The 22148-nt window shown below is 50.6% G+C and overlaps 1 protein-coding gene across 1 annotated transcript in view; it reads left to right on the forward strand.

Moving 5' to 3' along the window:
- Positions 1-22148, forward strand: part of MIIP (migration and invasion inhibitory protein) — an 80048-nt gene that overhangs the window by 45544 nt on the left and 12356 nt on the right. The window contains exons 4-5 of the mRNA XM_088457153.1: positions 18452-18548; positions 21783-21894. Coding sequence (XP_088313279.1) covers positions 18452-18548; positions 21783-21894 — 209 coding nt within the window. The remainder of the gene's footprint in view (positions 1-18451; positions 18549-21782; positions 21895-22148) is intronic.

The raw sequence follows: 22148 nt of genomic DNA on the forward strand, positions 1-22148 counted from the left end.
CGGTGGTGTCATGTGAGAGTAGTAGAGGTGTATCAGAGTGGTGTCAGATGTGAGAGTAGCGGAGGTGTATCAGAGGTGAGAGTAGCGGAGGTGTATCAGAGTGGTGTCAGGTGTGAGAGTAGCGGCGGTGTATCAGAGTGGTGTCAGATGTGAGAGTAGCAGAGGTCTATCAGATGTGAGCTGTGCGGTGGTGTCAGATGTGAGAGTAGTAGAGGTGTATCAGTGTGGTGTCAGATGTGAGAGTAGCGGCGGTGTATCAGAGTGGTGTCAGATGTGAGAGTAGCGGCGGTGTATCAGAGTGGTGTCAGATGTGAGAGTAGCAGAGGTGTATCAGATGTGAGCTGTGCGGTGGTGTCAGATGTGAGAGTAGTAGAGGTGTATCAGAGTGGTGTCAGATGTGAGAGTAGCAGAGGTGTATCAGATGTGTGAGTAGCGGAGGTGTTTCAGAGTGGTGTCAGATGTGAGAGTAGCGGAGGTGTATCAGAGTGGTGTCAGATGTGAGAGTAGAGGTGGTGTATCAGAGTGGTGTCAGGTGTATCAGAGTGGAGTCAGATGTGAGAGTAGCGGAGGTGTATCAGTGGTGTCAGATGTGAGAGTAGTGACGGTGTATCAGAGTGGTATCAGATGTGAGAGTAGCAGAGGTGTATCCGAGTGGTGTCAGGTGTGAGAGTAGTGGAGGTGTATCAGATGTGAGAGTAGCAGAGGTGTATCAGAGGTGTATCAGATGTGAGAGTAGCGGAGGTGTATCAGAGTGGTGTCAGATGTGAGAGTAGCGGAGGTGTATCAGAGTGGTGTCAGATGTGAGAGTAGCGGAGGTGTATCAGAGTGGTGTCAGATGTGAGAGTAGCAGAGGTGTATTAGATGTGAGAGTAGCAGAGGTGTATCAGAGTGGTGTCAGATGTGAGAGTAGCAGAGGTGTATCAGAGTGGTGTCAGATGTGAGAGTAGCAGAGGTCTATCAGATGTGAGCTGTGCTGTGGTGTCAGATGTGAGAATAGCGGCGGTGTATCAGAGTGGTGTCAGATGTGAGAGTAGCGGCGGTGTGTCAGATGTGAGAGTAGCAGAGGTGTATCAGATGTGAGCTGTGCGGTGGTGTCAGATGTGAGAGTAGCAGAGGTGTATCAGATGTGATAGTAGCGGAGGTGTATCAGATGTGAGAGTAGCGGAGGTGTATCAGAGTGGTGTCAGATGTGAGAGTAGCGGAGGTGTATCAGTGGTGTCAGATGTGAGAGTAGCGGAGGTGTATCAGAGTGGTGTCAGATGTGAGAGTAGCAGAGGTGTATCAGTGGTGTCAGATGTGAGAGTAGCGGAGGTGTATCAGAGTGGTGTCAGAGGTGAGAGTAGCAGAGGTGTATCAGAGTGGTGTCAGAGGTGAGAGTAGAGGTGGTGTATCAGAGAGGTGTCAGGTGTGAGAGTAGTAGAGGTGTATCAGAGTGGTATCAGATGTGAGAGTAGCAGAGGTGTATCACAGTGGTGCCAGATGTGAGAGTAGTGGAGGTGTATCAGAGTGGTGTCAAAGGTGAGAGTAGTGGAGGTGTATCAGAGTGGTGTCAGATGTGAGAGTAGCGGAGGTGTATCAGTGGTGTCAGATGTGAGAGTAGCAGAGGTCTATCAGATGTGAGCTGTGCGGTGGTGTCAGATGTGAGAGTAGCGGAGGTGTATCAGAGTGGTGTCAGAAGTGAGAGTAGCAGAGGTGTATCAGAGTGGTGTCAGATGTGAGAGTAGCAGAGGTGTATCAGATGTGAGAGTAGCAGAGGTGTATCAGAGTGGTGTCAGATGTGAGAGTAGCAGAGGTGTATCAGATGTGAGCTGTGCGGTGGTGTCAGATGTGAGCGGTGCGGCGGTGTATCAGAGTGGTGTCAGATGTGAGAGTAGCGGAGGTGTATCAGATGTGAGAGTAGTGGAGGTGTATCAGAGTGGTGTCAGATGTGAGAGTAGCAGAGGTGTATCAGAGTGGTGTCAGATGTGAGAGTAGCAGAGGTGTATCAGATGTGAGCTGTGCGGTGGTGTCAGATGTGAGCGGTGTGGCGGTGTATCAGAGTGGTGTCAGATGTGAGAGTAGCGGATGTGTATCAGAGTGGTGTCAGATGTGAGAGTAGCGGAGGTGTATCAGAGTGGTGTCAGATGTGAGAGTAGCGGAGGTGTATCAGAGTGGTGTCAGATGTGAGAGTAGCAGAGGTGTATCAGATGTGAGAGTAGCAGAGGTGTATCAGAGTGGTGTCAGGTGTGAGAGTAGCGGCGGTGTATCAGAGTGGTGTCAGAGGTGAGATTAGCGGACGTGTATCAGAGTGGTGTCACATGTGAGAGTAGCAGAGGTGTATCAGAGTGGTATCAGATGTGAGAGTAGCAGAGGTGTATCACAGTGGTGTCAGATGTGAGAGTAGTGGACGTGTATCAGAGTGGTTTTTAGATGTGAGAGTAGCGGAGGTGTATCAGAGTGGTGTCAGATGTGAGAGTAGCAGAGGTGTATCAGATGTGAGAGTAGCAGAGGTGTATCAGAGTGGTGTCAGATGTGAGAGTAGCAGAGGTGTATCAGATGTGAGAGTAGCGGAGGTGTATCAGAGTGGTGTCAGATGTGAGAGTAGCAGAGGTGTATCAGATGTGAGCTGTGCGGTGGTGTCAGATGTGAGCGGTGCGGCGGTGTATCAGAGTGGTGTCAGATGTGAGAGTAGCAGGTGTATCAGAGTGGTGTCAGATGTGAGAGTAGCAGAGGTGTATCAGAGTGGTGTCAGATGTGAGAGTAGCAGGTGTATCAGAGTGGTGTCAGATGTGAGAGTAGCGGAGGTGTATCAGAGTGGTGTCAGATGTGAGAGTAGCGGAGGTGTATCAGAGTGGTGTCAGATGTGAGAGTAGCAGAGGTGTATCAGAGTGGTGTCAGATGTGAGAGTAGCAGAGGTGTATCAGATGTGAGCTGTGCGGTGGTGTCAGATGTGAGCGGTGCGGCGGTGTATCAGAGTGGTGTCAGATGTGAGAGTAGTGGAGGTGTATCAGAGTGGTGTCAGGTGTGAGAGTAGCGGCGGTGTATCAGAGTGGTGTCAGAGGTGAGATTAGCGGACGTGTATCAGAGTGGTGTCAGATGTGAGAGTTGCAGAGGTGTATCAGATGTGAGAGTAGCGGAGGTGTATCAGAGTGGTGTCAGATGTGAGAGTAGTGGAGGTGTATCAGAGTGGTGTCAGGTGTGAGAGTAGCGGCGGTGTATCAGAGTGGTGTCAGATGTGAGAGTAGCAGAGGTGTATCAGAGTGGTGTCAGATGTGAGAGTTGCAGAGGTGTATCAGATGTGAGAGTAGCGGAGGTGTATCAGAGTGGTGTCAGATGTGAGAGTACTAGAGGTGTATCAGATGTGAGCTGTGCGGTGGTGTCAGATCTGAGAGTAGTAGATGTGTATCTGAGTGGTGTCAGATGTGAGAGTAGCAGAGGTGTATCAGATATGAGAGTAGCGGAGGTGTATCAGAGGTGTATCAGATGTGAGAGTAGTGGAGGTGTATCAGAGTGGTGACAGATGTGAGAGTAGCGGAGGTGTATCAGAGTGGTGTCAGATGTGAGAGTAGCAGAGGTGTATCAGATGTGAGAGTAGCAGAGGTGTATCAGAGTGGTGTCAGATGTGAGAGTAGCAGAGGTCTATCAGATGTGAGCTGTGCGGTGGTGTCAGGTGTGAGAGTAGCGGCGGTGTATCAGAGTGGTGTCAGAGGTGAGATTAGCGGACGTGTATCAGAGTGGTGTCAGATGTGAGAGTAGAGGTGGTGTATCAGAGTGGTATCAGATGTGAGAGTAGCAGAGGTGTATCACAGTGGTGCCAGATGTGAGAGTAGTGGAGGTGTATCACAGTGGTGTCAGATGTGAGAGTAGTGGAGGTGTATCAGAGTGGTGTCAGATGTGAGAGTAGTGGAGGTGTATCAGAGTGGTGTCAGATGTGAGAGTAGCGGCGGTGTATCAGAGTGGTGTCAGATGTGAGAGTAGCAGAGGTGTATCAGATGTGAGCTGTGCGGTGGTGTCAGATGTGAGAGTAGTAGAGGTGTATCAGAGTGGTGTCAGATGTGAGAGTAGCAGAGGTGTATCAGATGTGAGAGTAGCGGAGGTGTATCAGAGGTGAGAGTAGCGGAGGTGTATCAGAGTGGTATCAGATGTGAGAGTAGCAGAGGTGTATCACAGTGGTGCCAGATGTGAGAGTAGCAGAGGTGTATCACAGTGGTGTCAGATGTGAGAGTAGTGGAGGTGTATCAGAGTGGTGTCAGATGTGAGAGTAGTGGAGGTGTATCAGAGTGGTGTCAGATGTGAGAGTAGCGGCGGTGTATCAGAGTGGTGTCAGATGTGAGAGTAGCAGAGGTGTATCAGATGTGAGCTGTGCGGTGGTGTCAGATGTGAGAGTAGTAGAGGTGTATCAGAGTGGTGTCAGATGTGAGAGTAGCAGAGGTGTATCAGATGTGAGAGTAGCGGAGGTGTATCAGAGGTGAGAGTAGCGGAGGTGTATCAGAGTGGTGTCAGATGTGAGAGTTGCAGAGGTGTATCAGATGTGAGAGTAGCAGAGGTGTATCAGAGTGGTGTCAGATGTGAGAGTAGCAGAGGTGTATCAGAGTGGTGTCAGATGTGAGAGTAGCAGAGGTGTATCAGATGTGAGCTGTGCGGTGGTGTCAGATGTGAGAGTAGCAGAGGTGTATCACAGTGGTGTCAGATGTGAGAGTAGTGGAGGTGTATCAGAGTGGTGTCAGATGTGAGAGTAGTGGAGGTGTATCAGAGTGGTGTCAGGTGTGAGAGTAGCGGCGGTGTATCAGAGTGGTGTCAGAGGTGAGAGTAGAGGTGGTGTATCAGAGAGGTGTCAGGTGTGAGAGTAGTAGAGGTGTATCAGAGTGGTATCTGATGTGAGAGTAGCAGAGGTGTATCACAGTGGTGCCAGATGTGAGAGTAGTGGAGGTGTATCAGAGTGGTGTCAGAGGTGAGAGTAGTGGAGGTGTATCAGAGTGGTGTCAGATGTGAGAGTAGCGGAGGTGTATCAGTGGTGTCAGATGTGAGAGTAGCAGAGGTCTATCAGATGTGAGCTGTGCGGTGGTGTCAGATGTGAGAGTAGCGGCGGTGTATCAGAGTGGTGTCAGATGTGAGAGTAGCGGCGGTGTATCAGAGTGGTGTCAGATGTGAGAGTAGCAGAGGTGTATCAGATGTGAGCTGTGCGGTGGTGTCAGATGTGACAGTAGCGGAGGTGTATCAGAGTGGTGTCAGATGTGAGAGTAGCGGCGGTGTATCAGAGTGGTGTCAGATGTGAGAGTAGCAGAGGTGTATCAGATGTGAGCTGTGCGGTGGTGTCAGATGTGACAGTAGCGGAGGTGTATCAGAGTGGTGTCAGATGTGAGAGTAGCAGAGGTGTATCAGATGTGAGAGTAGCAGAGGTGTATCAGAGTGGTGTCAGATGTGAGAGTAGCAGAGGTGTATCAGAGTGGTGTCAGATGTGAGAGTAGCAGAGGTGTATCAGATGTGAGCTGTGCGGTGGTGTCAGATGTGAGCGGTGCGGCGGTGTATCAGAGTGGTGTCAGATGTGAGAGTAGCGGAGGTGTATCAGAGTGGTGTCAGATGTGAGAGTAGTGGAGGTGTATCAGAGTGGTGTCAGATGTGAGAGTAGCAGAGGTGTATCAGAGTGGTGTCAGATGTGAGAGTAGCAGAGGTGTATCAGATGTGAGCTGTGCGGTGGTGTCAGATGTGAGCGGTGCGGCGGTGTATCAGAGTGGTGTCAGATGTGAGAGTAGCTGAGGTGTATCAGAGTGGTGTCAGATGTGAGAGTAGCGGAGGTGTATCAGAGTGGTGTCAGATGTGAGAGTAGCAGGTGTATCAGATGTGAGTGTAGCGGAGGTGTATCAGAGTGGTGTCAGATGTGAGAGTAGCAGAGGTGTATCAGAGTGGTGTCAGATGTGAGAGTAGCAGGTGTATCAGAGTGGTGTCAGATGTGAGAGTAGCGGAGGTGTATCAGAGTGGTGTCAGATGTGAGAGTAGCGGAGGTGTATCAGAGTGGTGTCAGATGTGAGAGTAGCAGAGGTGTATCAGAGTGGTGTCAGATGTGAGAGTAGCAGAGGTGTATCAGATGTGAGCTGTGCGGTGGTGTCAGATGTGAGCGGTGCGGCGGTGTTTCAGAGTGGTGTCAGATGTGAGAGTAGTGGAGGTGTATCACAGTGGTGTCAGATGTGAGAGTAGTGGAGGTGTGTCAGGTGTGAGAGTAGCGGCGGTGTATCAGAGTGGTGTCAGAGGTGAGATTAGCGGACGTGTATCAGAGTGGTGTCAGATGTGAGAGTAGCAGAGGTGTATCAGAGTGGTATCAGATGTGAGAGTAGCAGAGGTGTATCACAGTGGTGCCAGATGTGAGAGTAGTGGAGGTGTATCAGAGTGGTGTCAGAGGTGAGAGTAGTGGAGGTGTATCAGAGTGGTGTCAGATGTGAGAGTAGCGGAGGTGTATCAGAGTGGTGTCAGATGTGAGAGTAGCAGAGGTGTATCAGATGTGAGCTGTGCGGTGGTGTCAGATGTGAGAGTAGCAGAGGTGTATCAGATATGAGAGTAGCGGAGGTGTATCAGAGGTGTATCAGATGTGAGAGTAGCGGAGGTGTATCAGAGTGGTGACAGATGTGAGAGTAGCGGAGGTGTATCAGAGTGGTGTCAGATGTGAGAGTAGCAGAGGTGTATCAGATGTGAGAGTAGCAGAGGTGTATCAGAGTGGTGTCAGATGTGAGAGTAGCAGAGGTCTATCAGATGTGAGCTGTGCGGTGGTGTCAGGTGTGAGAGTAGCGGCGGTGTATCAGAGTGGTGTCAGAGGTGAGATTAGCGGACGTGTTTCAGAGTGGTGTCAGATGTGAGAGTAGAGGTGGTGTATCCGAGTGGAGTCAGATGTGAGAGTAGTGACGGTGTATCAGAGTGGTATCAGATGTGAGAGTAGCAGAGGTGTATCACAGTGGTGCCAGATGTGAGAGTAGTGGAGGTGTATCAGAGTGGTGACAGATGTGAGAGTAGCGGAGGTGTATCAGATGTGAGAGTAGCGGAGGTGTATCAGATGTGAGAGTAGCGGAGGTGTATCAGAGGTGAGAGTAGCGGAGGTGTATCAGAGTGGTGTCAGATGTGAGAGTAGTGGAGGTGTATCAGAGTGGTGTCAGGTGTGAGAGTAGCGGCGGTGTATCAGAGTGGTGTCAGATGTGAGAGTAGCGGCGGTGTATCAGAGTGGTGTCAGATGTGAGAGTAGCAGAGGTGTATCAGATGTGAGCTGTGCGGTGGTGTCAGATGTGAGAGTAGTAGAGGTGTATCAGAGTGGTGTCAGATGTGAGAGTAGCAGAGGTGTATCAGATGTGAGAGTAGCGGAGGTGTATCAGAGGTGAGAGTAGCGGAGGTGTATCAGAGTGGTGTCAGATGTGAGAGTAGCGGAGGTGTATCAGAGTGGTGTCAGATGTGAGAGTAGCAGAGGTGTATCAGATGTGAGAGTAGCAGAGGTGTATCAGAGTGGTGTCAGATGTGAGAGTAGCAGAGGTGTATCAGATGAGAGAGTAGCAGAGGTGTATCAGATGTGAGAGTAGCAGAGGTGTATCAGAGTGGTGTCAGATGTGAGAGTAGCAGAGGTGTATCAGATGTGAGCTGTGCGGTGGTGTCAGATGTGAGAGTAGCAGAGGTGTATCACAGTGGTGTCAGATGTGAGAGTAGTGGAGGTGTATCAGAGTGGTGTCAGATGTGAGAGTAGTGGAGGTGTATCAGAGTGGTATCAGATGTGAGAGTAGCAGAGGTGTATCACAGTGGTGCCAGATGTGAGAGTAGTGGAGGTGTATCAGAGTGGTGTCAGAGGTGAGAGTAGTGGAGGTGTATCAGAGTGGTGTCAGATGTGAGAGTAGCGGAGGTGTATCAGTGGTGTCAGATGTGAGAGTAGCAGAGGTCTATCAGATGTGAGCTGTGCGGTGGTGTCAGATGTGAGAGTAGCGGCGGTGTATCAGAGTGGTGTCAGATGTGAGAGTAGCGGCGGTGTATCAGAGTGGTGTCAGATGTGAGAGTAGCAGAGGTGTATCAGATGTGAGCTGTGCGGTGGTGTCAGATGTGAGAGTAGCGGAGGTGTATCAGAGTGGTGTCAGATGTGAGAGTAGCAGAGGTGTATCAGATGTGAGAATAGCAGAGGTGTATCAGAGTGGTGTCAGATGTGAGAGTAGCAGAGGTGTATCAGATGTGAGAGTAGCAGAGGTGTATCAGAGTGGTGTCAGATGTGAGAGTAGCAGAGGTGTATCAGATGTGAGCTGTGCGGTGGTGTCAGATGTGAGCGGTGCGGCGGTGTATCAGAGTGGTGTCAGATGTGAGAGTAGCGGAGGTGTATCAGAGTGGTGTCAGATGGGAGAGTAGCGGAGGTGTATCAGAGTGGTGTCAGATGTGAGAGTAGCAGAGGTGTATCAGAGTGGTGTCAGATGTGAGAGTAGCAGAGGTGTATCAGATGTGAGCTGTGCGGTGGTGTCAGATGTGAGCGGTGCGGCGGTGTATCAGAGTGGTGTCAGATGTGAGAGTAGTGGAGGTGTATCAGAGTGGTGTCAGATGTGAGAGTAGCGGAGGTGTATCAGAGTGGTGTCAGGTGTGAGAGTAGCGGCGGTGTATCAGAGTGGTGTCAGAGGTGAGATTAGCGGACGTGTATCAGAGTGGTGTCAGATGTGAGAGTAGCAGAGGTGTATCAGAGTGGTGTCAGATGTGAGAGTAGCAGAGGTGTATCAGAGTGGTGTCAGATGTGAGAGTAGCAGAGGTGTATCAGAGTGGTGTCAGATGTGAGAGTAGCAGAGGTGTATCAGAGTGGTGTCAGATGTGAGAGTAGCAGAGGTGTATCAGAGTGGTGTCAGATGTGAGAGTAGCAGAGGTGTATCAGAGTGGTGTCAGATGTGAGAGTAGCGGAGGTGTATCAGAGTGGTGACAGATGTGAGAGTAGCGGAGGTGTATCAGAGTGGTATCAGATGTGAGAGTAGCAGAGGTGTATCAGATGTGAGAGTAGCGGAGGTGTATCAGATGTGAGAGTAGCGGAGGTGTATCAGAGTGGTGTCAGATGTGAGAGTAGCAGAGGTGTATCAGATGTTAGAGTAGCAGAGGTGTATCAGAGTGGTGTCAGATGTGAGAGTAGCAGAGGTGTATCAGATGTGAGAGTAGCAGAGGTGTATCAGAGTGGTGTCAGATGTGAGAGTAGCAGAGGTCTATCAGATGTGAGCTGTGCGGTGGTGTCAGATGTGAGAGTAGCGGCGGTGCATCAGAGTGGTTTCAGATGTGAGAGTAGCGGCGGTGTATCAGAGTGGTGTCAGATGTGAGAGTAGCAGAGGTGTATCAGTTGTGAGAGTAGCGGAGGTGTATCAGAGTGGTGTCAGATGTGAGAGTAGCGGAGGTGTATCAGAGTGGTGTCAGATGTGAGAGTAGCAGAGGTGTATCAAAGTGGTGTCAGATGTGAGAGTAGCAGAGGTGTATCAGAGTGGTGTCAGATGTGAGAGTAGCAGAGGTGTATCAGATGTGAGAGTAGCAGAGGTGTATCAGTTGTGAGAGTAGCGGAGGTGTATCAGAGTGGTGTCAGATGTGAGAGTAGCGGAGGTGTATCAGAGTGGTGTCAGATGTGAGAGTAGCGGCGGTGTATCAGAGTGGTGTCAGATGTGAGAGTAGCGGAGGTGTATCAGAGTGGTGTCAGATGTGAGAGTAGCAGAGGTGTATCAGATGTGAGAGTAGCAGAGGTGTATCAGAGTGGTGTCAGATGTGAGAGTAGCAGAGGTGTATCAGTTGTGAGAGTAGCGGAGGTGTATCAGAGTGGTGTCAGATGTGAGAGTAGCGGAGGTGTATCAGAGTGGTGTCAGATGTGAGAGTAGCGGCGGTGTATCAGAGTGGTGTCAGATGTGAGAGTAGCGGCGGTGTATCAGAGTGGTGTCGGATGTGAGAGTAGCAGAGGTCTATCAGATGTGAGCTGTGCGGTGGTGTCAGATGTGAGAGTAGTAGAGGTGTATCAGAGTGGTGTCAGATGTGAGAGTAGCGGAGGTGTATGAGTGGTGTCAGATGTGAGAGTAGCGGAGGTGTATCAGATGTGAGAGTAGCGGAGGTGTATCAGAGTGTTGTCAGATGTGAGAGTAGCGGAGGTGTATCAGATGTGAGAGTAGCAGAGGTGTATCAGAGTGGTGTCAGATGTGAGAGTAGCAGAGGTGTATCATAGTGGTGTCAGATGTGAGAGTAGCAGAGGTGTATCAGAGTGGTGTCAGATGTGAGCTGTGCGGTGGTGTCAGATGTGAGAGTAGCGGCGGTGTATCAGAGTGGTGTCAGATGTGAGAGTAGCAGAGGTGTATCAGATGTGAGCTGTGCGGTGGTGTCAGATGTGAGAGTAGTAGAGGTGTATCAGAGTGGTGTCAGATGTGAGAGTAGCAGAGGTGTATCAGATATGAGAGTAGCGGAGGTGTATCAGATGTGAGAGTAGCGGAGGTGTATCAGAGTGCTGACAGATGTGAGAGTAGCGGAGGTGTATCAGAGTGGTGTCAGATGTGAGAGTAGCAGAGGTGTATCAGATGTGAGAGTAGCAGAGGTGTATCAGAGTGGTGTCAGATGTGAGAGTAGCAGAGGTCTGTCAGATGTGAGCTGTGCGGTGGTGTCAGGTGTGAGAGTAGCGGCGGTGTATCAGAGTGGTGTCAGAGGTGAGATTAGCGGACGTGTATCAGAGTGGTGTCAGATGTGAGAGTAGAGGTGGTGTATCAGAGTGGAGTCAGATGTGAGAGTAGTGACGGTGTATCAGATGTGAGAGTAGCAGAGGTGTATCACAGTAGTGCCAGATGTGAGAGTAGTGGAGGTGTATCAGAGTGGTGTCAGGTGTGAGAGTAGCGGCGGTGTATCAGAGTGGTGTCAGATGTGAGAGTAGCGGCGGTGTATCAGAGTGGTGTCAGATGTGAGAGTAGCAGAGGTGTATCAGATGTGAGCTGTGCGGTGGTGTCAGATGTGAGAGTAGTAGAGGTGTATCAGAGTGGTGTCAGATGTGAGAGTAGCAGAGGTGTATCAGATGTGAGAGTAGCGGAGGTGTATCAGAGGTGAGAGTAGCGGAGGTGTATCAGAGTGGTGTCAGATGTGAGAGTAGCGGAGGTGTATCAGAGTGGTGTCAGATGTGAGAGTAGCAGAGGTGTATCAGATGTGAGAGTAGCAGAGGTGTATCAGAGTGGTGTCAGATGTGAGAGTAGCAGAGGTGTATCAGATGTGAGAGTAGCAGATGTGTATCAGAGTGGTGTCAGATGTGAGAGTTGCAGAGGTGTATCAGATGTGAGAGTAGCAGAGGTGTATCAGAGTGGTGTCAGATGTGAGAGTAGCAGAGGTGTATCAGATGTGAGCTGTGCGGTGGTGTCAGATGTGAGAGTAGCAGAGGTGTATCACAGTGGTGTCAGATGTGAGAGTAGTGGAGGTGTATCAGATGTGAGAGTAGCGGAGGTGTATCAGAGGTGAGAGTAGCGGAGGTGTATCAGAGTGGTGTCAGATGTGAGAGTAGTGGAGGTGTGTCAGAGTGGTGTCAGAGGTGAGAGTAGAGGTGGTGTATCAGAGAGGTGTCAGGTGTGAGAGTAGTAGAGGTGTATCAGAGTGGTATCAGATGTGAGAGTAGCAGAGGTGTATCACAGTGGTACCAGATGTGAGAGTAGTGGAGGTGTATCAGAGTGGTGTCAGATGTGAGAGTAGTGGAGGTGTATCAGAGTGGTGTCAGGTGTGAGAGTAGCGGCGGTGTATCAGAGTGGTGTCAGATGTGAGAGTAGCGTCGGTGTATCAGAGTGGTGTCAGATGTGAGAGTAGCAGAGGTGTATCAGATGTGAGCTGTGCGGTGGTGTCAGATGTGAGAGTAGTAGAGGTGTATCAGAGTGGTGTCAGATGTGAGAGTAGCGGAGGTGTATCAGATGTGAGAGTAGCGGAGGTGTATCAGAGGTGAGAGTAGCGGAGGTGTATCAGAGTGGTGTCAGATGTGAGAGTAGCGGAGGTGTATCAGAGTGGTGTCAGATGTGAGAGTAGCAGAGGTGTATCAGATGTGAGAGTAGCAGAGGTGTATCAGAGTGGTGTCAGATGTGAGAGTAGCAGAGGTGTATCTGATGTGAGAGTAGCAGAGGTGTATCAGAGTGGTGTCAGATGTGAGAGTTGCAGAGGTGTATCAGATGTGAGAGTAGCAGAGGTGTATCAGAGTGGTGTCAGATGTAAGAGTAGCAGAGGTGTATCAGAGTGGTGTCAGATGTGAGAGTAGCAGAGGTGTATCAGATGTGAGCTGTGCGGTGGTGTCAGATGTGAGAGTAGCAGAGGTGTATCACAGTGGTGTCAGATGTGAGAGTAGTGGAGGTGTATCAGAGTGGTGTCAGGTGTGAGAGTAGCGGCGGTGTATCAGAGTGGTGTCAGAGGTGAGAGTAGAGGTGGTGTATCAGAGAGGTGTCAGGTGTGAGAGTAGTAGAGGTGTATCAGAGTGGTATCAGATGTGAGAGTAGCAGAGGTGTATCACAGTGGTGCCAGATGTGAGAGTAGTCGAGGTGTATCAGAGTGGTGTCAGATGTGAGAGTAGTGGAGGTGTATCAGTGGTATCAGATGTGAGAGTAGCAGAGGTGTATCACAGTGGTGTCAGAGGTGAGAGTAGAGGTGGTGTATCAGAGAGGTGTCAGATGTGAGAGTAGCGGAGGTGTATCAGTGGTGTCAGATGTGAGAGTAGCAGACGTCTATCAGATGTGAGCTGTGCGGTGGTGTCAGATGTGAGAGTAGCGGCGGTGTATCAGATGTGAGAGTAGCGGCGGTGTATCAGAGTGGTGTCAGATGTGAGAGTAGCAGAGGTGTATCAGATGTGAGCTGTGCGGTGGTGTCAGATGTGAGAGTAGCGGCGGTGTATCAGAGTGGTGTCAGATGTGAGAGTAGCAGAGGTGTATCAGAGTGGTGTCAGATGTGAGAGTAGCAGAGGTGTATCAGATGTGAGAGTAGCAGAGGTGTATCAGAGTGGTGTCAGATGTGAGAGTAGCAGAGGTGTATCAGATGTGAGCTGTGCGGTGGTGTCAGATGTGAGCGGTGCGGCGGTGTATCAGAGTGGTGTCAGATGTGAGCGGTGCGGCGGTGTATCAGAGTGGTGTCAGATGTGAGAGTAGCAGAGGTGTATCAGATGTGAGAGTAGCGGAGGTGTATCAGAATGGTGTCAGATGTGAGAGTAGGAGAGGTGTATCAGAGTGGTGTCAGATGTGAGAGTAGCAGAGGTGTATCAGATGTGAGCTGTGCGGTGGTGTCAGATGTGAGCGGTGCGGCGGTGTATCAGAGTGGTGTCAGATGTGAGAGTAGCGGAGGTGTATCAGTGGTGTCAGATGTGAGAGTATCTGAGGTGTATCAGAGTGGTGTCAGATGTGAGAGTAGCAGAGGTGTATCAGAGTGGTGTCAGATGTGAGAGTAGCAGAGGTGTATCAGAGTGGTGTCAGATGTGAGAGTAGCAGAGGTGTATCAGATGTGAGCTGTGCGGTGGTGTCAGATGTGAGAGTAGCAGAGGTGTATCACAGTGGTGTCAGATGTGAGAGTAGTGGAGGTGTGTCAGAGTGGTGTCAGATGTGAGAGTAGTGGAGGTGTATCAGAGTGGTGTCAGGTGTGAGAGTAGCGGCGGTGTATCAGAGTGGTGTCAGAGGTGAGAGTAGAGGTGGTGTATCAGAGAGGTGTCAGGTGTGAGAGTAGTAGAGGTGTATCAGATGTGAGAGTAGCAGAGGTGTATCACAGTGGTACCAGATGTGAGAGTAGTGGAGGTGTATCAGAGTGGTGTCAGATGTGAGAGTAGTGGAGGTGTATCAGAGTGGTGTCAGGTGTGAGAGTAGCGGCGGTGTATCAGAGTGGTGTCAGATGTGAGAGTAGCGGCGGTGTATCAGAGTGGTGTCAGATGTGAGAGTAGTAGAGGTGTATCAGAGTGGTGTCAGATGTGAGAGTAGCAGAGGTGTATCAGATGTGAGAGTAGCGGAGGTGTATCAGAGGTGAGAGTAGCGGAGGTGTATCAGAGTGGTGTCAGATGTGAGAGTAGCGGAGGTGTATCAGAGTGGTGTCAGATGTGAGAGTAGCAGAGGTGTATCAGATGTGAGAGTAGCAGAGGTGTATCAGAGTGGTGTCAGATGTGAGAGTAGCAGAGGTGTATCTGATGTGAGAGTAGCAGAGGTGTATCAGAGTGGTGTCAGATGTGAGAGTTGCAGAGGTGTATCAGATGTGAGAGTAGCAGAGGTGTATCAGAGTGGTGTCAGATGTGAGAGTAGCAGAGGTGTATCAGATGTGAGCTGTGCGGTGGTGTCAGATGTGAGAGTAGCAGAGGTGTATCAGAGTGGTGTCAGGTGTGAGAGTAGTAGAGGTGTATCAGAGTGGTATCAGATGTGAGAGTAGCAGGTGTGTATCACAGTGGTGCCAGATGTGAGAGTAGCGGAGGTGTATCAGAGTGGTGTCAGATGTGAGAGTAGCGGAGGTGTATCAGTGGTGTCAGATGTGAGAGTAGCAGACGTCTATCAGATGTGAGCTGTGCGGTGGTGTCAGATGTGAGAGTAGCGGCGGTGTATCAGATGTGAGAGTAGCGGCGGTGTCAGATGTGAGAGTAGCGGCGGTGTATCAGAGTGGTGTCAGATGTGAGAGTAGCAGAGGTGTATCAGAGTGGTGTCAGATGTGAGAGTAGCAGAGGTGTATCAGAGTTGTGTCAGATGTGAGAGTAGCAGAGGTGTATCAGATGTGAGCTGTGCGGTGGTGTCAGATGTGAGCGGTGCGGCGGTGTATCAGAGTGGTGTCAGATGTGAGAGTAGCGGAGGTGTATCAGAGTGGTGTCACATTTGAGAGTAGCGGAGGTGTATCAGAGTGGTGTCAGATGTGAGAGTAGCAGAGGTGTATCAGAGTGGTGTCAGAGGTGAGAGTAGCGGCGGTGTATCTGAGTGGTGTCAGAGGTGTCAGATGTGAGAGTAGTGACGGTGTATCAGAGTGGTATCAGATGTGAGAGTAGTGACGGTGTATCAGAGTGGTATCAGATGTGAGAGTAGCGGAGGTGTATCAGAGTGGTATCAGATGTGAGAGTAGCGGAGGTGTATCAGAGTGGTGTCAGATGTGAGAGTAGCAGAGGTGTATCAGAGTGGTGTCAGATGTGAGAGTAGCGGAGGTGTATCAGAGTGGTGTCAGATGTGAGAGTAGCAGAGGTGTATCAGATGTGAGAGTAGCGGAGGTGTATCAGATGTGAGAGTAGCAGAGGTGTATCAGAGTGGTGTCAGATGTGAGAGTAGCAGAGGTGTATCAGATGTGAGAGTAGCGGAGGTGTATCAGAGTGGTGTCAGATGTGAGAGTAGCAGAGGTGTATCAGAGTGGTGTCAGATGTGAGAGTAGCAGGTGTATCAGAGTGGTGTCCGATGTGAGAGTAGCAGAGGTGTATCAGAGGTGAGAGTAGCGGAGGTGTATCAGTGGTGTCAGATGTGAGAGTAGCAGAGGTGTATCAGAGTGGTGTCAGAGGTGAGAGTAGCGGCGGTGTATCAGAGTGTAGTCAGATGTGAGAGTAGCGGAGGTGTATCAGATGTGAGAGTAGCAGAGGTGTATCAGATGTGAGAGTAGCAGAGGTGTATCAGTTGTGAGAGTAGCTGAGGTGTATCAGTTGTGAGAGTAGCGGAGGTGTATCAGAGTGGTGTCAGATGTGAGAGTAGCGGAGTGTATCAGAGTGGTGTCAGATGTGAGAGTAGCAGAGGTGTATCAGAGTGGTGTCAGATGTGAGAGTAGCAGAGGTTTATCAGATGTGAGAGTAGCAGAGGTGTATCAGAGTGGTGTCAGATGTGAGAGTAGCAGAGGTGTATCAGATGTGAGAGTAGCTGAGGTGTATCAGAGTGGTGTCAGATGTGAGAGTAGCAGAGGTGTATCAGAGTGGTGTCAGATGTGAGAGTAGCAGGTGTATCAGAGTGGTGTCAGATGTGAGAGTAGCGGAGGTGTATTAGAGTGGTGTCAGATGTGAGAGTAGCGGAGGTGTATCAGAGTGGTGTCAGATGTGAGAGTAGCAGAGGTGTATCAGAGTGGTGTCAGATGTGAGAGTAGCAGAGGTGTTTCAGATGTGAGCTGTGCGGTGGTGTCAGATGTGAGCGGTGCGGCGGTGTATCAGATTGGTGTCAGATGTGAGAGTAGTGGAGGTGTATCAGAGTGGTGTCAGATGTGAGAGTAGTGGAGGTGTATCAGAGTGGTGTCAGGTGTGAGAGTAGCGGCGGTGTATCAGAGTGGTGTCAGATGTGAGAGTAGCAGAGGTGTATCAGAGTGGTGTCAGATGTGAGAGTAGCAGAGGTGTATCAGAGTGGTGTCAGATGTGAGAGTAGCAGAGGTGTATTAGAGTGGTGTCAGATGTGAGAGTAGCAGAGGTGTATCAGATGTGAGAGTAGCAGAGGTGTATCAGATGTGAGAGTAGCAGAGGTGTATCAGATGTGAGAGTAGCAGAGGTGTATCAGATGTGAGAGTAGCGGAGGTGTATCAGAGTGGTGTCCGATGTGAGAGTAGCAGAGGTGTATCAGATGTGAGAGTAGCAGAGGTGTATCAGAGTGGTGTCAGATGTGAGAGTAGCAGAGGTGTATCAGATGTGAGAGTAGCAGAGGTGTATCAGAGTGGTGTCAGATGTGAGAGTAGCAGAGGTCTATCAGATGTGAGCTGTGCGGTGGTGTCAGATGTGAGAGTAGCGGCGGTGTATCAGAGTGGTGTCAGATGTGAGAGTAGCGGCGGTGTATCAGAGTGGTGTCAGATGTGAGAGTAGCAGAGGTGTATCAGATGTGAGCTGTGCGGTGGTGTCAGATGTGAGAGTAGTACAGGTGTATCAGAGTGGTGTCAGATGTGAGAGTAGCAGAGGTGTATCAGTTGTGAGAGTAGCGGAGGTGTATCAGAGTGGTGTCAGATGTGAGAGTAGCAGAGGTGTATCAGAGTGGTGTCAGATGTGAGAGTAGCAGAGGTGTATCAGATGTGAGAGTAGCAGAGGTGTATCAGAGTGGTGTCAGATGTGAGAGTAGCAGAGGTGTGTCAGATGTGAGAGTAGCAGAGGTGTATCAGATGTGAGAGTAGCGGCGGTGTATCAGAGTGGTGTCGGATGTGAGAGTAGCAGAGGTCTATCAGATGTGAGCTGTGCGGTGGTGTCAGATGTGAGAGTAGCAGAGGTGTATCAGTTGTGAGAGTAGCGGAGGTGTATCAGAGTGGTGTCAGATGTGAGAGTAGCGGAGGTGTATCAGATGTGAGAGTAGCAGAGGTGTATCAGATGTGAGAGTAGCAGAGGTGTATCAGTTGTGAGAGTAGCGGAGGTGTATCAGTTGTGAGAGTAGCGGAGGTGTATCAGAGTGGTGTCAGATGTGAGAGTAGCGGAGGTGTATCAGAGTGGTGTCAGATGTGAGAGTAGCAGAGGTGTATCAGAGTGGTGTCAGATGTGAGAGTAGCAGAGGTGTATCAGATGTGAGAGTAGCAGAGGTGTATCAGAGTGGTGTCAGATGTGAGAGTAGCAGAGGTGTATCAGATGTGAGAGTAGCGGAGGTGTATCAGAGTGGTGTCAGATGTGAGAGTAGCAGAGGTGTATCAGAGTGGTGTCAGATGTGAGAGTAGCAGAGGTGTATCAGATGTGAGAGTAGCAGAGGTGTATCAGAGTGGTGTCAGATGTGAGAGTAGCAGAGGTGTATCAGAGTGGTATCAGATGTGAGAGTAGCAGAGGTGTATCAGAGTGGTGTCAGATTTGAGAGTAGCAGAGGTGTATCAGATGTGAGCTGTGCGGTGGTGTCAGATGTGAGAGTAGCAGAGGTGTATCAGATGTGAGAGTAGCAGAGGTGTATCAGATGTGAGAGTAGCAGAGGTGTATCAGATGTGAGAGTAGCAGAGGTGTATCAGAGTGGTGTCAGATGTGAGAGTAGCAGAGGTGTATCAGAGTGGTGTCGGATGTGAGAGTAGCAGAGGTGTATCAGAGTGGTGTCAGAGGTGAGAGTAGCGGAGGTGTATCAGAGTGGTGTGAGAGGTGAGATTAGCGGCGGTGTATCTGATGTGAGCTGTGCGGTGGTGTCAGAGGTGAGAGTAGCTGAGGTGTATCAGATGTGAGCGGTGCGGCCGTGTATCGGAGTTGATCCGGGTACAGCTCCCACATTTCCGTCTCTCATCGCTGTAGAATCTGCTGATTGGATAAATCGCAGACGTACTAGAGAATGTGAGGAATCCTTTCTGGTTTTTATAGTGCATCACAGGAAGCGCTGAGTTACCGTCATGCATTATCTGTGTTCCTACATTACAGGTTATTCTTGTAGAGTGACTATGGGGCTTATTGTGTGAATCCTGGGGTGTATTCATTGTTTTTCAAACATGAGCTGTACCTCAGTTATATATAATCAGGTCTGGACAGATCCCAGGAGCCGGGGGGCTAGTTCACCCAAAAATAAATGCTGGCGCCTGACTTCTACTTTTTTTGCCCATCATTACTCTCCGTCCTGAATAGTCTGTTTAACCCCAACAGATCTAAGTAACCTCATTTTCTTTGCAGAGAGATAATGGACACGTCACCTTCCTGCCCGATGAACCAGCCGCTCACATGGACCAGCGGTCTGCCCGCGCACTACTGGGCTATGACTGGATAGCCGGTGAGTGTATACAGTATATACCGAGGGACTGTCTGTGCACTGCTGGGCTGTGACTGGATAGCCGGTGAGTGTATACAGTATATACCGAGGGTCTGTCTGTGCACTGCTGGGCTGTGACTGGATAGCCGGTGAGTATATACATACCGGGATCTGTCTGCGCACTGCTGGGCTGTGACTGGATAGCCGGTGAGTATATACATATCGGGGGTCTGCTCGCGCACTACTGGGCTGTGACTGGATAGCCGGTGAGTATATACAGTATATACCGAGGGTCTGTATGCGCACTGCTGGGCTGTGACTGGATAGCCGGTGAGTGTATACAGTATATACCGAGGGTCTGTCTGCGCACTGCTGGGCTGTGACTGGATAGCCGGTGAGTGTATACAGTATATACCGAGGGTCTGTCTGTGCACTGCTGGGCTGTGACTGGATAGCCGGTGAGTGTATACAGTATATACCGAGGGTCTGACTGCGCTGCTGGGCTGTGACTGGATAGCCGGTGAGTGTATACAGTATATACCGAGGGTCTGTCTGCGCAGTGCTGGGCTGTGACTGGATAGCCGATGAGTGTTTACAGTATATACCGAGGGTCTGTCTGTGCACTGCTGGGCTGTGACTGGATAGCCGGTGAGTATATACATACCGAGGGTCTGTCTTCGCACTGCTGGGCTGTGACTGGATAGCCGGTGAGTGTATACAGTATATACCGAGGGTCTGTCTGCACATTGCTGGGCTGTGACTGGATAGCCGGTGAGTATATACCGAGGGTCTGTCTGCGCAGTGCTGGGCTGTGACTGGATAGCCGATGAGTGTTTACAGTATATACCGAGGGTCTGTCTGTGCACTGCTGGGCTGTGACTGGATAGCCGGTGAGTATATACATACCGAGGGTCTGTCTTCGCACTGCTGGGCTGTGACTGGATAGCCGGTGAGTGTATACAGTATATACCGAGGGTCTGTCTGCACATTGCTGGGCTGTGACTGGATAGCCGGTGAGTATATACCGAGGGTCTGTCTGCGCAGTGCTGGGCTGTGACTGGATAGCCGATGAGTGTTTACAGTATATACCGAGGGTCTGTCTGCGCACTGCTGGGCTGTGACTGGATAACTGGTGAGTGTATACAGTATATACCGGGGGTCTGTCTGCGCACTGCTGGACTGTGACTGGATAGCTGGTGAGTGTATACATACCGGGATCTGTCTGCGCACTGCTGGGCTGTGACTGGATAGCCGGTGAGTGTATACATACCGGGGGTCTGTCTGCGCACTGCTGGGCTGTGACTGGATAGCCGGTTAGTATATACATACCGGGGGTCTGTCTGCGCACTGCTGGGCTGTGACTGGATAGCCGATGAGTGTATACATACCGGGGGTCTGTCTGCGCACTGCTGGGCTGTGACTGGATAGCCGATGAGTGTATACATACCGGGGGTCTGTCTGCGCACTGCTGGGCTGTGACTGGATAGCCGGTTAGTATATACATACCGGGGGTCTGTCTGCGCACTGCTGGGCTGTGACTTGATAGCCGGTGAGTGTATACATACCGGGGGTCTGTCTGCGCACTGCTCGGCTGTGACTGGATAGCCGGTGAGTGTATACATACCGGGGGTCTGTCTGCGCACTGCTGGGCTGTGACTGGATAGCCGGTGAGTGTATACATACCGGGGGTCTGTCTGCGCACTGCTGGGCTGTGACTGGATAGCCGATGAGTGTATACATACCGGGGGTCTGTCTGCGCACTGCTGGGCTGTGACTGGATAGCCGGTTAGTATATACATACCGGGGGTCTGTCTGCGCACTGCTGGGCTGTGACTGGATAGCCGGTGAGTGTATACATACCGGGGGTCTGTCTGCGCACTGCTGGGCTGTGACTGGATAGCCGGTGAGTGTATACATACCGGGGGTCTGTCTGCGCACTGCTGGGCTGTGACTGGATAGCCGGTGAGTGTATACATACCGGGGGTCTGTCTGCGCACTGCTTGGCTGTGACTGGATAGCCGATGAGTGTATACATACCGGGGGTCTGTCTGCGCACTGCTGGGCTGTGACTGGATAGCCGGTGAGTGTATACATACCGGGGGTCTGTCTGCGCACTGCTGGGCTGTGACTGGATAGCTGGTGAGTATATACATACCGGGGGTCTGTCTGCGCACTGCTGGGCTGTGACTGGATAGCTGGTGAGTATATACATACCGGGGGTCTGTCTGCGCACTGCTGGGCTGTGACTGGATAGCTGGTGAGTGTATACAGTATATACCGAGGTTCTGTCTGCGCACTGCTGGGTTGTGTCAGCTACAATGGGGTAATAGGACAGAATATAAGGGGACACTATGAGAGAAGCCCCATCATAGGATAAGGAGCGGCTGATTACACTACGAGGTCAGAGGGGCTCATACCCTGAGGAACGATGCAGAGGTGATCCGCAAGGTGCACGTAATGCGCTCTGTAAAGTAGGCACCAAACTACTGCAGATTGAGGAGATCGTGGGGGGTGATGGGTTCTTCCTGGCAGCTGTAATTAAACCGGTCATAGGGGCATATTTATTAACGCTTGATGTGAGATATATATTACCAACCAATCAGCTTCTAACTTACATTTTGCAGGCTGTGCTTAAGAAATGATAGTTTGGAGCTGATTGGCTGGTGATCTATATTTCACAATTTTATCTCACATCAACCTCTGATACATGTGCCCCATTGTGTGTCAGACGAGTGTGATTGCGCGTTTGGAGACGGCTGGGATTGGCGGAGGGCGCTCAATGTATTTCGGGTTGTGTGGGGTCTGCACACGAATGATCTGGGGGGGGGGCCAAGGAAGTACGTGTTCCCACAATGGCTGAAGGGAGCAATAAAATGAAATGTGTTATTAGGACAGAGTATAATATTGTATCACAGTTTGATAACTCTTTCGTATTCCTCCCCGTGTATGGAGTATCTGGTTGCTGTGGTGATGCCGCCATTGTTTGCGCAGTTCCCTGTGGCACCTCATAACGTGGGACGTCTATTCTCATGATCACACTCCGGATTAGCAGCCTATAGGAGTCACTGACCCTTATTCATCATATGGGTACAACGTCCTCCAGCTGCTAAACATGGCGGCATCCAGCATAAAGACAGCGTACGTCTGACTAGTGCCAATGCTGACGTTACACCATACTGTCCTCATACAGCAGAATGTAGTGATCACAGTCGGGTCCATGGTGTCTGCCTCTAGTACTAACCCCCTGTTCCCCAGGACTCCTGGAAGTGTCCTCCCCGATCACCAACAAATCCGACCAATTCTTCTCGGAGATCGGCGAGTTCCGGCGTGTGAACAGAGAGGAGTGTGCGCACCAGTGTTTCTCCGGGTGAGTCTTACTTGTCTGCAGTTATTGCCTCTTTAGGAAACCAATGTAATATAGCCAGAAGGTGCTAGAGGTGCCCAGTCCCCTGTCGCTATAACAAATCCTGTATAGGAACAGAACCAGGACACTCGATTTCAACAGGGAAAATACAAACTTGAAAAGGTGGGGAGGGCCCTGCTCGTGGGAGCTTACAGTATGGGGAATACAGTGTCTGGTCTTGCCTTTTTGATATTTATTATTAGTGTATTTGGTTAAGG

Source organism: Taudactylus pleione, unplaced genomic scaffold (genome assembly GCF_031769625.1).
Source record: "Taudactylus pleione unplaced genomic scaffold, aTauple2 ptg000740l, whole genome shotgun sequence".
Lineage (NCBI taxonomy): Eukaryota > Metazoa > Chordata > Amphibia > Anura > Myobatrachidae > Taudactylus > Taudactylus pleione.